The following is a 13,608-nucleotide window of genomic DNA, read 5'->3' as shown; positions in this document are numbered from 1 at the left end:
TGTCATGACCTGATAAAGGTGTATAATACTGTCATGACCTGGTAAAGGTGTATAGTACTGTCATGACCTGGTAAAGGTACTGTCATGACCTGGTAAAGGTACTGTCATGACCTGGTAAAGGTACTGTCATGACCTGGTAAAGGTGTATAGTACTGTCATGACCTGGTAAAGGTACTGTCATGACCTGGTAAAGGTGTATAGTATACTGTCATGACCTGGTAAAGGTGTATAGTACTGTCATGACCTGGTAAAGGTGTATAATACTGTCATGACCTGGTAAAGGTGTATAATACTGTCATGACCTGGTAAAGGTGTATAGTACTGTCATGACCTGGTAAAGGTGTATAGGTACTGTCATGACCTGGTAAAGGTGTATAATACTGTCATGACCTGGTAAAGGTGTATAATACTGTCATGACCTGGTAAAGGTGTATAGTACTGTCATGACCTGGTAAAGGTGTATAGTACTGTCATGACCTGGTAAAGGTACTGTCATGACCTGGTAAAGGTGTATAATACTGTCATGACCTGGTAAAGGTACTGTCATGACCTGGTAAAGGTACTGTCATGACCTGGTAAAGGTGTATAATACTGGACCTGGTAAAGGTACTGTCATGACCTGGTAAAGGTGTATAGTACTGTCATGACCTGGTAAAGGTGTATAGTACTGTCATGACCTGGTAAAGGTGTATAATACTGTCATGACCTGGTAAAGGTGTATAGTACTGTCATGACCTGGTAAAGGTGTATACTGTCATGACCTGGTAAAGGTGTATAATACTGTCATGACCTGGTAAAGGTGTATAATACTGTCATGACCTGGTAAAGGTACTGTCATACCTGGTAAAGGTACTGTCATGACCTGGTAAAGGTGTATAATACTGTCATGACCTGGTAAAGGTACTGTCATGACCTGGTAAAGGTACTGTCATGACCTGGTAAAGGTGTATAGTACTGTCATGACCTGGTAAAGGTGTATAATACTGTCATGACCTGGTTAAGGTGTATAGTACTGTCATGACCTGGTAAAGGTGTATAGTACTGTCATGACCTGGTAAAGGTGTATAATACTGTCATGACCTGGTAAAGGTGTATAGTACTGTCATGACCTGGTAAAGGTGTATACTACTGTCATGACCTGGTAAAGGTGTATAATACTGTCATGACCTGATAAAGGTGTATAATACTGTCATGACCTGGTAAAGGTGTATACTACTGTCATGACCTGGTAAAGGTACTGTCATGACCTGATAAAGGTGTATAATACTGTCATGACCTGGTAAAGGTGTATAATACTGTCATGACCTGGTAAAGGTGTATAATACTGTCATGACCTGGTAAAGGTGTATAGTACTGTCATGACCTGGTAAAGGTGTATAATACTGTCATGACCTGGTAAAGGTGTATAGTACTGTCATGACCTGGTAAAGGTGTATAGTACTGTCATGACCTGGTAAAGGTACTGTCATGACCTGGTAAAGGTGTATAGTACTGTCATGACCTGGTAAAGGTAAACCTGGTGTATAGTACTGTCATGACCTGGTAAAGGTACTGTCATGACCTGGTACTGTCATGACCTGGTAAAGGTGTACTGTCATGACCTGGTAAAGGTGTATAGTACTGTCATGACCTGGTAAAGGTGTATAGTACTGTCATGACCTGGTAAAGGTACTGTCATGACCTGTCATAAAGGTACTGTCATAACCTGATAAAGGTGTATAATACTGTCATGACCTGGTAAAGGTACTGTCATGACCTGGTAAAGGTGTATAGTACTGTCATGACCTGGTAGAGGTGTATAATACTGTCATGACCTGGTAAAGGTGTATAGTACTGTCATGACCTGGTAAAGGTACTGTCATGACCTGGTAAAGGTGTATAGTAATGTCATGACCTGGTAAAGGTGTATAGTACTGTCATGACCTGGTAAAGGTGTATAATACTGTCATGACCTGGTAAAGGTGTATAGTACTGTCATGACCTGGTAAAGGTACTGTCATGACCTGGTAAAGGTGTATAATACTGTCATGACCTGGTAAAGGTGTATAATACTGTCATGACCTGGTAAAGGTGTATAATACTGTCATGACCTGGTAAAGGTGTATAGTACTGTCATGACCTGGTAAAGGTGTATAGTACTGTCATGACCTGGTAAAGGTGTATAATACTGTCATGACCTGGTAAAGGTACTGTCATGACCTGGTAAAGGTACTGTCATGACCTGGTAAAGGTACTGTCATGACCTGGTAAAGGTACTGTCATGACCTGGTAAAGGTGTATAATACTGTCATGACCTGGTAAAGGTGTATAATACTGTCATGACCTGGTAAAGGTGTATAATACTGTCCTGGTAAAGGTGACCATGACCTGGTAAAGGTGTATAATACTGTCATGACCTGGTAAAGGTGTATAATACTGTCATGACCTGGTAAAGGTGTATAATACTGTCATGACCTGGTAAAGGTGTATAATACTGTCATGACCTGGTAAAGGTGTATAATACTGTCATGACCTGGTAAAGGTACTGTCATGACCTGGTAAAGGTACTGTCATGACCTGGTAAAGGTGTATAATACTGTCATGACCTGGTAAAGGTGTATAATACTGTCATGACCTGGTAAAGGTACTGTCATGACCTGGTAAAGGTACTGTCATGACCTGGTAAAGGTGTATAATACTGTCATGACCTGGTAAAGGTGTATAGTACTGTCATGACCTGGTAAAGGTACTGTCATGACCTGGTAAAGGTACTGTCATGACCTGGTAAAGGTACTGTCATGACCTGGTAAAGGTACTGTCATGACCTGGTAAAGGTGTATACTACTGTCATGACCTGGTAAAGGTGTATAGTACTGTCATGACCTGGTAAAGGTGTATAGTACTGTCATGACATGGTAAAGGTGTATGTCAGGGCCACACAGTAAGTTGAAAGGAACAATCTTCCCCTTGAAGTTGTCAATATATTACCCATCAGCATGGCTGATAATATGGACACCTTCATGTTGATGATGTAGAAACAATGGCTCAGAAGGTCTTTGGAGGGAAGGTGAAACAGGAACGCTTGGTCGCGGATCTGTTTGGGTTGTCTTGCCAACCCATATGGTCATTGATGCATGACAGTGTCTATATTTGGCAAGACAGCACCAACAGATCTGGGACCAGGCTAGAAACAAGAGCTGAGTTTGTATGAAGCGCAGAACGACATTAATAAAAAGACAGACAGCTGACAAGTGGTGTCACGTTACGACCACACGGAACACAACAGAACGGAACCTTTGTGTCACAGTTATCCCCGTGGTGACCTTTAACCTGGAATGACCCTCGCATGGGGTCAACGTTCCAGAACCTTTAATCCACATAAAAAGAATCATTCTGTGTTCTGTTATATTATGTTTCCCCCTTCAGATTCAGAATCACTTTTGTGTTACATTTGAGCTAAAAATCAAACCAGATCTCTGTTGTAATGCATCGTATACAACAACAAATATCATGCTGATGATTCCTTGAGATTTATTAGAAATATTTCCTTTCGTTTTAGTTATAAAAGCAAACAGGGAACAGAATCTAACAGGGGGGGTTAGAATCTAACACGGGGAGGCAGAATCTAACACGGGGAGGCAGAATCTAACACGGGGGGCAGAATCTAACACGGGGGGAACAGAATCTAACACGGGGGGCAGAATCTAACACGGGGGGCAGAATCTAACACGGGGCGGGGGGGAACAGAATCTAACATGGGGAGGCAGAATCTAACACGGGGAGGCAGAATCTAACACGGGGAGGCAGAATCTAACACGGGGGAACAGAATCTAACACGGGGAGGCAGAATCTAACACGGGGGGCAGAATCTAACACGGGGCGGGGGGGAACAGAATCTAACACGGGGGGCAGAATCTAACACGGGGAGGCAGAATCTAACACGGGGAGGCAGAATCTAACACGGGGGAACAGAATCTAACACGGGGGGCAGAATCTAACACGGGGAGGCAGAATCTAACACGGGGAGGCAGAATCTAACACGGGGGAACAGAATCAGAAGAATCTAACACGGGGGGGCAGAATCTAACACGGGGAGGCAGAATCTAACACGGGGAGGCAGAATCTAACACGGGGAGGCAGAATCTAACACGGGGGAACAGAATCTAACACGAGGGGGGCAGAATCTAACACGGGGGGCAGAATCTAACACGGGGCGGGGGAACAGAATCTAACACGGGGGGCAGAATCTAACACGGGGAGGCAGAATCTAACACGGGGAGGCAGAATCTAACACGGGGGGGCAGAATCTAACACGGGAGGCAGAATCTAACACGGGAGGCAGAATCTAACACGGGGGAGGCAGAATCTAACACGGGGGAGGCAGAATCTAACATGGGGGGAACAGAATCTAACACGGGGAGGCAGAATCTAACACGGGGAGGCAGAATCTAACACGGGGAGGCAGAATCTAACACGGGGGGCAGAATCTAACACGGGGAGGCAGAATCTAACACGGGAGGCAGAATCTAACACGGGGAGGCAGAATCTAACACGGGGAGGCAGAATTTAACACGGGGGGCAGAATCTAACACGGGGGGGACAGATTCTAACACGGGGGGCAAGAATCTAACACGGGGGCAAGAATCTAACACGGGGGGGGCAGAATCTAACACGGGGGGACAGAATCTAACACGGGGAGGCAGAATCTAACACGGGGGGCAGAATCTAACACGGGGCGGGGGGAGCAGAATCTAACACGGGGCGGGGGAGCAGAATCTAACACGGGGCGGGGGAGGCAGAATCTAACACGGGGCGGGGGGAGGCAGAATCTAACACGGGGCGGGGGAGGCAGAATCTAACACGGGGGGGGCAGATTCTAACACGGGGGGCAAGAATCTAACACGGGGGGGCAGAATCTAACACGGGGGGGGGGCAGAATCTAACACGGGGAGGGCAGAATCTAAAACAACAACAGAATAGTTTTGATTTGGATGAAATGTTGTGAAATACGTTTGTCCTCTGGAACCCTGGGTCTCCAAGGTGAAACTCACCGTGCAGGTATTCTCAGACGTCATCCTCTCCTCGGTGTCATTCTGGAAGGACACACATCACAGGGAAGCACATTGATGACAGGGAAGACACAAGCCAACTGCTGCAGACAGTTTCTTTTCAGATGACTTTTACCCTGCTAACGGCGTGCCAAGAAACAGGATAATATGTACGGTCATTCATCTGATAGACACGTACAGTAGGAGGAACACTTTTCCACGGTCCAAATGGTTTATTTTCCTAATAGTTGGCTAATAATCTTTGTGTTTTGACCGATTGATTTTAGAGGAAAATATATTTGTTTGTAATAAAAATGTCATTGAAACTTTATTAAACGAGGCAAGTCAGTTAAGAATCAATTCTTATTTACAATGACGGCCTACACCGGCCAAACCCAAACCCAAACTTGGACGACGCTGGGCCAATTGTGCGCCGCCCTGTGGGACTCCCAATCACGGCTGGTTGTGATGCAGCCTGGAATCAAACCAGGGTCTGTAGTGACGCCTCAAACACTGAGATGCAGTGTTTTAGACCGCAGCTCCACTCCTACTTGTAATAGGAGTATTACTAGTGTTTTACTGGTTTAACAGAAGCACAGAAAACATTGGATTGAGTGTGTCACTTCATTGGTTATGACTCAACAGTTGGCACATTAGCAAGGCTTCTATTGAGCAATGCAAGGATGTGCAAGGATGTGTTACATCCTATTTAGCTGTGAGCCAGAAAAGAAAGTCGGGTGCTTTCCCATGAAGACATGAATTAACCCATGAAGACATGAATTAACCCATGAAGACATGAATTAACCCATGAAGACATGAATTAACCCATGAAGACATGAATTAACCCATGAAGACATGAATTAACCCATGAAGACATGAATTAAACCATGAAGACATGAATTAACCTATGAAGACATGAATTAACCCATGAATTAACCCATGAAGACATGAATTAACCCATGAAGACATGAATTAACCCATCATGAATTAACCCATGAAGACATGAATTAACCCATGAAGACATGAATTAACCCATGAAGACATGAATTAACCCATGAAGACATGAATTAACCCATGAATTAACCCATGAAGACATGAATTAACCCATGAAGACATGAATTAACCCATGAAGACATGAATTAACCCATGAAGACATGAATTAACCCATGAAGACATGAATTAACCCATCATGAATGAACCCATGAAGACATGAATGAACCTATGACGGTCCGTGAATTGTTGTAGTGTTTAAGGAACGCTGACCACATGCAGCTACACACAGAGCACAACACAACATCTATGGAACAACACAACACAACACAACATCTATGGAACAACACAACACAACACAACATCTATGGAACAACACAACGTTGGTGTCCCCAATGGAACCCTATCTGGCACCCTATGGGTCCTGGTCAACGGTAGTGTACTATAAAGGGAATAGGGTTCCATTTGGAAGGTACACAAAGGCTCTGTTCCAGTATCCATAGTAACATAGTTCTTAGAATAAAGCAGAGTATTGGGGGCGGGATTCTAAGAGGTAGACTAGTATGGACGTTAGAACACAGCCTAAAACTCTCAGCCTAAAACTCTCAGCCTAAAACTCTCAGCCTAAAACTCTCTAAATGCTTTCAACACAGGAAGCGTGAAAAGCATTTCTTCACACTTATTAAAAAAACATCAAGGTGAAGAAATAAAGGATGATGTGTCAACATGACATGCAAGAGGTGGAGAGGTGGTGTGATGACACATAGTGAGAAAAGAAAATGTACAGAAGTGATCCTGTAGTCAACACTGTCTTTTGTGTTTCTACGATAAGATTGAGAAAACAAACTGTTTTGCTCATCAAAGAGTTGATTTTGAAAGTATTTTATATTTAGTAGTTAGTAAAAAACAAAAGTGTTTTCAGGTTTGTTTCAAATCTGTCACGGTTCATTTCTGTCTGAGAAGTTGTGTTGAAAACATTTCAGAAAACATTTTCTGAAAACAAATGAACCAAGTCACAAAACGGAACCCAAAGGAAGCCAGTGTGAATAGTCATACGGACATCAGACTCTAAGTAGAGACTCATGTTACCTGTCATACAACCACAGACCATACAGGACTCTCACTTCACATCACAGAGCCAACACAGTTATATCCATCCACACACTGCAATGACATCAGACTCTAAGTAGAGACTCATGTTACCTGTCATACAACCACAGACCATACAGGACTCTCACTTCACATCACAGAGCCAACACAGTTATATCCATCCACACACTGCAAACACAGACAGTCGGCAACTTACTGGGTAAAACAGAAGGAGGAGTCTCTGGTAGGATGGCATGAAGCATGGGAACAGAACACAGTGGTAGACATGCTACACCAAGCACTGTGGAGTCGGCATGGCAGAACACACCAAGTGTGTAACACTGACATGCAGACATGCTACACCAAGCACTGTGTAACACTGTGTGAGTCGGCATGGCAGACATGCTACACCAAGCACTGTGTAACACTGTGTGAGTCGGCATGGCAGACATGCTACACCAAGCACTGTGTAACACTGTGTGAGTCGGCATGGCAGACATGCTACACCAAGCACTGTGTAACACTGTGTGAGTCAGCATGGCAGACATGCTACACCAAGCACTGTGTAACACTGTGTGAGTCGGCATGGCAGACATGCTACACCACACTGTGTAACAAGCACTGTGTAACACTGTGTGAGTCGGCATGGCAGACATGCTACACCAAGCACTGTGTAACACTGTGTGAGTCACATGGCAGACATGCTACACCAAGCACTGTGTAACACTGTGTGAGTCGGCATGGCAGACATGCTACACCAAGCACTGTGTAACACTGTGTGAGTCGGAGTGAACAGAAAGGTGACAAATATGCTGTGAAATACATCCTATGAAGGTTTTCAGGGGCTACATCCTGTATATGAAGAAATCCATCCTTTTTGGTTCTAATAAAAATAATTTTCCCTACAACTGTGGGCATGTGGTTAGGTGATAGGTGGTTAGGTGTTAGGTGATAGGTGGTTAGGTGATAGGTGGTTAGGTGTTAGGTGATAGGTGGTTAGGTGATAGGCGAATGACAAGGTGATGTGTATGGTGGTCAATTATATGGGACATCAGGTGGTTAGGTGATAGGTGGTTAGGTGATAGGTGGTTAGGTGATAGGTGGTTAGGTGATAGGTGGTTAGGTGATAGGTGGTTAGGTTATAGGTGGTTAGGTGATAAGTGGTTAGGTGATAGGTGGTTAGGTGATAGGTGGTTAGGTTATAGGTGGTTAGGTGATAAGTGGTTAGGTGATAGGTGGTTAGGTGATAGGTGGTTAGGTGATAAGTGGTTAGGTGATAGGTGGTTAGGTGATAGGTGGTTAGGTGATAGGTGGTTAGGTTATAGGTGGTTAGGTGATAAGTGGTTAGGTGATAGGTGGTTAGGTGATAGGTGGTTAGGTGATAGGTGGTTAGGTGATAGGTGGTTAGGTGATAGGTGATAGGTGGTTAGGTGATAGGCGAATGACAAGGTGATGTGTATGGTGGTCAATTATATGGGACATCAGTAGTAACTTGAAGTTATGTGATTGATTGATTGATTGATACCGGGACATCAGTAGTACCTTGAAGTTATGTGATTGATAGATTGATAGATAGATAGATAGATAGATAGATAGATAGATAGATAGATAGATAGATAGATAGATAGATAGATAGATAGATAGATAGATAGATAGATAGATAGATAGATAGATACCGGGACATCAGTAGTACCTTGAAGGTGGGGCTCATGGGACTGAAGGGGCTGAAGGACTCGTCTCCCTCAATGCTGGAAATGCTGAGGTTCTTCATCCTTCTCTCTGAAGCCGCCATCCTCCTACTCTCTATCCCGTCTTTCACCCTCTTCTTCTCCTCCTGCAGACGGACAAACTACATTAGAACAACACGCCCCTCTTCTTCTCCTCCTGCAGACAGAGAAATTACATTAGAACACACCCCTCTTCCTCTCCTCCTGTAGACAGAGAAACTACATTAGAACACACCCCTCTTCCTCTCCTCCTGTAGACAGAGAAACTACATTAGAACACACCCCTCTTCCTCTCCTCCTGCAGACGGAGAAATTACATTAGACCAACACACCCCTCTTCCTCTCCTCCTGTAGACGGAGAAACTACATTAGAACACACCCCTCTTCCTCTCCTCATGTAGACAGAGAAATTACATTAGAACAACACACCCCTCTTCCTCTCCTCCTGTAGACGGAGAAACTACATTAGAACACACCCCTCTTCCTCTCCTCCTGCAGACAGATAAATTACATTAGAACAACACACCCCTCTTCCTCTCCTCCTGTAGACGGAGAAACTACATTAGAACACACCCCTCTTCCTCTCCTCCTGTAGACAGAGAAACTACATTACAACACACCCCTCTTCCTCTCCTCCTGCAGACAGATAAATTACATTAGAACAACACACCCCTCTTCTTCTCCTCCTGTAGACAGAGAAACTACATCAGAACACACCCCTCTTCCTCTCCTCCCGCAGACAGAGGAACTACATTAGAACACAGCCCTCTTCCTTTCCTCCTGTAGACAGAGAAACTACATTAGAACAACACACCTCTCTTCCTCTCCTCCTGTAGACAGAGAAACTACATTAGAACACACCCCTCTTCCTCTCCTCCTGTAGACAGAGAAACTACATTAGAACACACCCCTCTTCTTCTCCTCCTGCCTCCTTCAGCCACCAATTGTGCAGGTTCTCCCACTTAAAAAGATGAGAGAGGCCTGTCATTTTCATCATAGGTACACTTCAACTATGACAGACAAAAAGAGAAGAAAACAAATCCAGACAATCACATTGTAGGATTTTTAATGATTTTAATTGCAAATTATGGTGGAAAATATGATGAAAATTACAGGCCTCTCTCATCTTTTTAAGTGGGAGAACTTGCACAATTGGTGGCTGACTAAATCATTTTTTGCCCCACTGTACATGAGCCTGAACTGACCTCTGTTGTGCATTATAATGCATTATAAAGCACATGTCAGAGCTCACAAGGTGTTAGAAAAGTGCTAACAATGCATTATGAAGAGGGTGTTCATAGGAAGTGTTACCAACATGCAGAGACATGCATATACACACACACAGATAGTGTACATACCAGTCTCAGAGTAGGAGTGCTGGTCTAGGATCTGACCCCCCTGTTCATTCATTATAACGGACCCAGGTCTCACCTCCTCCTGCTCCTGTCTGTGCTGCTCCTCTTTCTCTCTCTGGTGCTCCTCCTCCTCCCTGGCTCTGCGTTTCTCCTCTCTCCTGCGGTTCAACTCCTCCATCTCCTCCTGGTCCTCCTGCTGTCTCTGTCTCAGCTGTTCCAGGGTGCCCTGTCCCTGGCCTGGTGTCTTCTCTGTCTCCAGCTGCCCCCCGGGAACCTCTCCATCCACCTCCTCCTGTCTCTGCCCTCCCAAGCTGCCACTACGACTGGAGAGGAGAGGAGAGGAGAGGAGAGGAGAGGAGAGGAGAGGAGAGGGAGAGGAGAGGAGAGGAGAGGAGAGGAGAGGAGAGGAGAGGAGAGGACAGGAGAGGAGAGGAGAGGAGAGGACAGGAGAGGAGAGGAGAGGAGAGGAGAGGACAGGAGAGGAGAGGAGAGGAGAGGAGAGGAGAGGAGAGGAGAGGAGAGGAGAGGAGAGGAGAGGAGAGGAGAGGAGAGGAGAGGAGAGGAGAGGAGAGGAGAGGAGAGGATGAAAGTAAAGTCCATAGTTAGAGGACAGGTTGGAGGAAGCTGCTCCGTCTCTCACTATGATCAAACTGCATTATAAATGTAACACCTTCTAATATCTCCACTGCTGTAGTTATGAACTACTTTGGACAGTTCTCATCTTATCAATCCACAAGATTCCCTCAGTTTGCTTTGAAATGTTTACCTGTCTCCTTCAGTGACAAACAAGGAAGAAGTACGTATCTCGTCCATCTCTTTCGGTGTCTCATCCATCTCTTTCGGTGTCTCATCCATGTCTTTCTGTGTCTCATCCATGTCTTTCGGTGTCTCATCCATCTCTTTCGGTGTCTCATCCATCTCTTTCTGTGTCTCATCCATGTCTTTTGGTGTCTCGTCCAAGACTATCTGTGTCTCATCCATCTCTTTCTGCGTCTCATCCATGTCTTTTGGTGTCTCGTCCAAGACTATCTGTGTCTCAACCATGTCTTTAGGGGTGTCATCCATCTCTTTCTGTGTCTCCTCCATGACTATCTGTGTCTCAGTCATGACTATCTGTGTCTCAGCCATCTCTATCTGTGTCTCTAGCTGTGTCTCAGCCATGTCTTCCTGTGTCTCATCCAAGACTATCTGTGTCTCAGTCATGACTATCTGTGTCTCAGTCATGACTATCTGTGTCTCAGCCATGTCTTCCTGTGTCTCATCCAAGACTATCTGTGTCTCATCCATGTCTTTCGGGGTGTCATCCATCTCTTTCTGTGTCTCCTCCATGACTATCTGTGTCTCAGCCATCTCTATCTGTGTCTCAGCCATCTCTATCTGTGTCTCTAGCTGTGTCTCAGCCATGTCTTCCTGTGTCTCATCCAAGACTATCTGTGTCTCATCGATGACTATCTGTGTCTCAGCCATGTCTATCTGTGTCTCTAGCTGTGTCTCAACACCCGATAGTAGCTCACTCTTAAGGCTTGGTTAAATTAAGGAAGGATGTTGAGCCCATACAGGAAGTGATGAGAGTCACTGATCTTGTCATGCCTCTTTTTCAGTTCAGTATGAAGTAGGAACTGATAGATGCTTTACAGAAGTTATTATTCTCTCTCTACAAGCGATCACCCATACATTTTAATTTGATCGCCGTGTTGCAGGAGAGCTTTAAATGTAAAACGTCTAGTTTATTTGAGGTTTAAAAAGGCTTCTGAAGTTTGTCATTTCCCCTTAACAATTTCAGACTTGATTTATCCTTACGAATGATGTATCAACCTCTTCAAAAATGTCCATTAATAATAATCCACTCTATAATTCACATTTCCTGTTGCTGCGGGATTATTTTCCTGCTGTAGAAAACTGGCTCAAATGAAGATCCTCCATCTGTAGCAGGAAGATAAGACTGAAACCAAGGAAACTATAAATAAAGAAACTCAGACAGCTTCAGTCTTTGAGTTCTCCTCCTCTTTAAATTGAATTTGGACATTAAAATAGTGGGATCTGGCCCCAGTCTGAATCGGTGTCCAAAATGGCACCCTATTCCCTTGATAGTGCACTACTTTAGGCCAGACATATATAACTCTATTCCCTTTATAGTGCACTATTTTAGGCCAGCCAAATGGCACCCTATTCCCATTATAGTGGACTACTTTAGACCAACCAAATGGCACCCTATTCCTGTTATAGTGCACTACCTTAGGCCAGCCAAATGGCACCCTATTCCCGTTATAGTGCACTACCTTTGGCCAGCCAAATGGCACCCTATTCCTCTTATAGTGCACTACTTAATACCAGACAAATGACACCCTATTCCCGTTATAGTGCACTACTTTAGACCAACCAAATGGCACCCTATTCCTGTTATAGTGCACTACTTTAGACCAGACAAATAGAACACTATTCCCTTTATAGGGCACTACTTTAGACCAGACAAATATAACACTATTCCCTTTATAGGGCACTACTTTAGACCAGACAAATAGAACACTATTCCCTTTATAGGGCACTACTTTAGACCAGACAAATAGAACACTATTCCCTTTATAGGGCACTACTTTAGACCAGACAAATAGAACACTATTCCCTTTATAGGGCACTACTTTAGACCAGACAAATAGAACACTATCCCCTTTATAGGGCACTACTTTAGACCAGACAAATAGAACACTATTCCCTTTATAGGGCACTACTTTAGACCGGACAATTAGAACACTATTCCCTTTATAGGGCACTACTTTAGGCCAGACAAATAGAACACTATCCCCTTTATAGGGCACTACTTTAGACCAGACAAATAGAACACTATTCCCTTTATAGTGCACTACTTTAGGCCAGCCAAATGGCACCCTATTCCTGTTATAGTGCACTACTTTCGGCCAGCCAAATGGCACCCTATTCCCTTGATAGTGCACTACTTTAGACCAGCCAAATGGCACCCTATTCCCATTATAGTGCACTACTTTAGACCAGCCAAATGGCACCCTAATCCCTTTATAGTGCACTACCTTTGGCCAGCCAAATGGCACCCTATTCCTCTTATAGTGCACTACTTTCGGCCAGCCAAATGGCACCCTATTCCCATTATTGTGCACTACTTCAGGCCAGCCAAATGGCACCCTATTCCTCTTATAGTGCACTACTTTATACCAGACAAATGGCACCCTATTCCCATATAGTGCACTACTTTAGACCAGCTAAATGTTACCCCTTTCCCATTATAGTGCACTACTTTAGGCCAGCCAAATGGCACCCTATTCCCTTGATAGTGCACTACTTTAGACCAGCCAAATGGCACCCTATTCCCATTATAGTGCACTACTTTAGACCAGCCAAATGGCACCCTAATCCCTTTATAGTGCACTACTTTAGACCAGCCAAATG

The 13,608-nt window shown here is 44.3% G+C and overlaps 1 protein-coding gene across 1 annotated transcript in view; it reads right to left on the bottom strand.

Moving 5' to 3' along the window:
- Positions 1-11,803, bottom strand: part of LOC124023039 (non-muscle caldesmon-like) — a 50,492-nt gene extending 38,689 nt beyond the window's left edge. The window contains exons 1-4 of the mRNA XM_046337631.1: positions 10,955-11,803; positions 10,265-10,511; positions 8,800-8,940; positions 5,031-5,072 (exon numbers count right to left, since the gene is read on the bottom strand). Coding sequence (XP_046193587.1) covers positions 5,031-5,072; positions 8,800-8,940; positions 10,265-10,511; positions 10,955-11,655 — 1,131 coding nt within the window. The 5' untranslated portion in view covers positions 11,656-11,803. The remainder of the gene's footprint in view (positions 1-5,030; positions 5,073-8,799; positions 8,941-10,264; positions 10,512-10,954) is intronic.
- Between the last annotated feature and the right edge of the window lie 1,805 nt (positions 11,804-13,608).

This window comes from Oncorhynchus gorbuscha, unplaced genomic scaffold (assembly GCF_021184085.1).
Source record: "Oncorhynchus gorbuscha isolate QuinsamMale2020 ecotype Even-year unplaced genomic scaffold, OgorEven_v1.0 Un_scaffold_1486, whole genome shotgun sequence".
Lineage (NCBI taxonomy): Eukaryota > Metazoa > Chordata > Actinopteri > Salmoniformes > Salmonidae > Oncorhynchus > Oncorhynchus gorbuscha.
The sequence above is the reverse complement of the archived record's forward strand: the minus strand, read 5'-3'. Positions and strand labels throughout refer to the sequence as shown.